The 2,663-nt window shown below is 29.9% G+C and overlaps 1 protein-coding gene across 1 annotated transcript; it reads left to right on the top strand.

Annotated features, from left to right (window-relative positions):
• The first annotated feature begins 368 nt into the window (after positions 1-368).
• LOC132755526 (serum basic protease inhibitor-like) lies at positions 369-2,419 on the top strand. Its single transcript, XM_060746400.1, has 3 exons — positions 369-573; positions 1,335-1,461; positions 1,868-2,419. The coding sequence occupies exons 2-3, from the start codon at positions 1,347-1,349 to the stop codon at positions 2,086-2,088; spliced, it is 336 nt and encodes a 111-aa protein (XP_060602383.1). The 5' UTR covers positions 369-573; positions 1,335-1,346; the 3' UTR covers positions 2,089-2,419.
• The last annotated feature ends 244 nt before the right edge of the window (positions 2,420-2,663 follow it).

Here is a 2,663-nt window from a genome sequence, read left to right as displayed (position 1 = left end):
TTCATTTTTTTCAACAAAATGACACTGTTTTAATATTCGCAATGTACAACATGTCCTCGAGCTTTTAGGAATTAAAATAAACTTAAATTAAGAGAAGAGTCAATATCTAATGATTGTCAAATACAAAAACAAAACCAAACCAAAACTTTTTGCTATTCACTGCACGTAATGTCAATAATAGAAGATCCTAATGTAATATTACTGTGTCATGAAAAACACGAATCTGCTAAAACTACGTATTAAACAAACAAAATGTGTTTTTATCTACATATCAACATAAGAAATATTAGATATGTCTGATAAAATTATAAACATGCCCATGGTCATGGTACTTTTAATGTAACTAGTCAGAACAAAAATATGACAGAATGACCGTGTTAATAAATACATTAAAATTGTTATTGCCCACACTTCTGCGCAATTAAAATTCAATTATTTTTAATAATTGATATCAATCTGGCTAACGACATTTATGTTGTTCGTGTTATCCCATTTAACAAGTCAATTGTAGTTAGTATGTGTTAAATCGCACGAGTTCTTTTTAAAAAATCTAAAAGATTTGGATAATAAAAGGCAAGTTTAATTATTCCACCGAAATGATTTCTTACCAATTGCAGTTCTTTTTATGTTTCATAATTTTACAAATATTTTTACTGAAGCTTAAAAATCATTATATAAAAATCATATTTCATGCGCTTTTAATGCAACGATTTTTCTACAAAATATTTGATAAGCTGATTCATTGCGCCAAAAATGAATTTTCTTTTTCAATTTTCATCAATATGATTAAAAAAACAACTTTTCTGTCAATAATAATAAAAAATTTTTTTATCAGTTTCAGTTCCACATAAAATATGATATTCTAACAATCTGGACAAACTGTTTGTAGAATTGAAATAAATATAAAGGTGATTTTTCTTTAACATTTTTAGTGTAACTTTATAAGTGTTCTTCTACGTAGGAGTTAAAAAGTCCTACGTAGGAGTTATAAACTCCTAATTATGCTTTTTTATCTCCTACGTAGGAATTACAAAGTCTTACGTAGGACTTACAAAGTCCTACGTAGGAGTTAAAAAGTCCTACGTAGGAGTTATAAAGTCCTACGTAGGAGTTACTAAGTTCTACGTAGGAGTTAAAAAGTCCTACGTAGGAGTTTAAAAGTCATACGTAGGAGTTATAAACTCCTAATTAGGCTTTTTTTTATCTCCTACGTAGGAGTTATCTTTTTTATAGAACATGTTAAATTGGCACCAGGACGCTTCCGTACAAATACGCAATAGTTAAGGCTATGCCAATGCTTACATTTGTCTTTTCTTTTTATCCACGTTAATTAGAAGTGTGTAAAGATGAACACTGTACTGTTGCTATCTGTTGTGGTTGGTGTGTTTGCTGTGACCTCCAGCTCTCCAGTATCACCCATTATAAACCCTAACCAAACTGGAAGATCTAATAGACCTGGCGGTACGTTACATAAAAAGATCGACTTGATAAATGATTCACATTACAACACAATTTACAACAACTTTCATAAAATGAAGTAATTATCAAACAAGCTACACAAACACGAATATTCAGTAATTATTTATTGCAAACGTTTCGAAATGAAGTAAGAAATTTAAGTACAATTAAGGCAGCTAGGAAAAATGGTAGAATTTTCGAGCTTTTAAACTTTCATTAAACAATTTAACATTAAAGAACGTGTCCATATGATTTTTTTCTCAAAATATTGCCTTATGTTATAATGAAATTATTCTATAAAAATAAATAAAACAGAGCATGTTAAAATCTCCATAAAACAAATGAAATGTATTCAAACTAACAGACACTATTGAAATTGTTTAACTTGTTTTGCTGTTTCCATTTCCAGCGTGTCTCCAGCCTAAGTCAACTGGACCATGTACGGAACTGATTCAACGTTACTTCTTCAACAAGAAAACATCGAACTGTGAGATGTTTTACTTCGGAGGTTGTTTTGGTACTGACAACAACTTCAACGACTTGATGTCCTGTCAGATGACATGCATGGCTGATGAGTTAGATAAAGTTCCGCCCCCACCCGAGGACAGCTTTTTCAAACTTTTTCCTTAAATTGTTATTTTTACATGTTAACTTTGAATTTGTCACATATTTACTCAAGTACTTCGTTATGTTTTGATTTGTTTGTCCAGGGTCTTTCAAATAGAGAAACACCATTGTTTGCCTAAATGTTTATTGTTGTTAACTCTAGTTTTTATTATAATTTTTAATATAATTACAATAATACATGTAAATTTAGATATATTAATGGATTACAAATATAGCCTACAGTCATAAAGCTGAAACGAAGAAAAAATCTGGCATGAAAACACTGATTCTTGTAATTATTGTAATTTTCTAAATGAAATTTTCTTGATATTATAAAAAAAGTTATAAGTTTTTATGTGTGTGTGTGTGTGTGTTTTTCTTTAAGTATTTATATACATATGTTCTTGAGAACCAACGGACAGTAAGTAAATATCATGTTTAAAATATGCGCACTTACAGTATGGGAGTAGAGTATATGTGGCGGCATATAGAAGGTTAAGTGTTTTAGTTATATAGCGACATTTTTGGCGGTCCCCGCTTAATAATCGAAGTAGATCTCATGAAAATATCAGTGCATTGTTTCTGACATGAGTAAAACT

This window comes from Ruditapes philippinarum, unplaced genomic scaffold (assembly GCF_026571515.1).
Source record: "Ruditapes philippinarum isolate M1 unplaced genomic scaffold, ASM2657151v2 ctg3528_1_1_1_1, whole genome shotgun sequence".
Taxonomy (NCBI): domain Eukaryota; kingdom Metazoa; phylum Mollusca; class Bivalvia; order Venerida; family Veneridae; genus Ruditapes; species Ruditapes philippinarum.
Note: the sequence above shows the minus strand (reverse complement) of the source record. Positions and strands in the feature narration are given on the sequence as shown.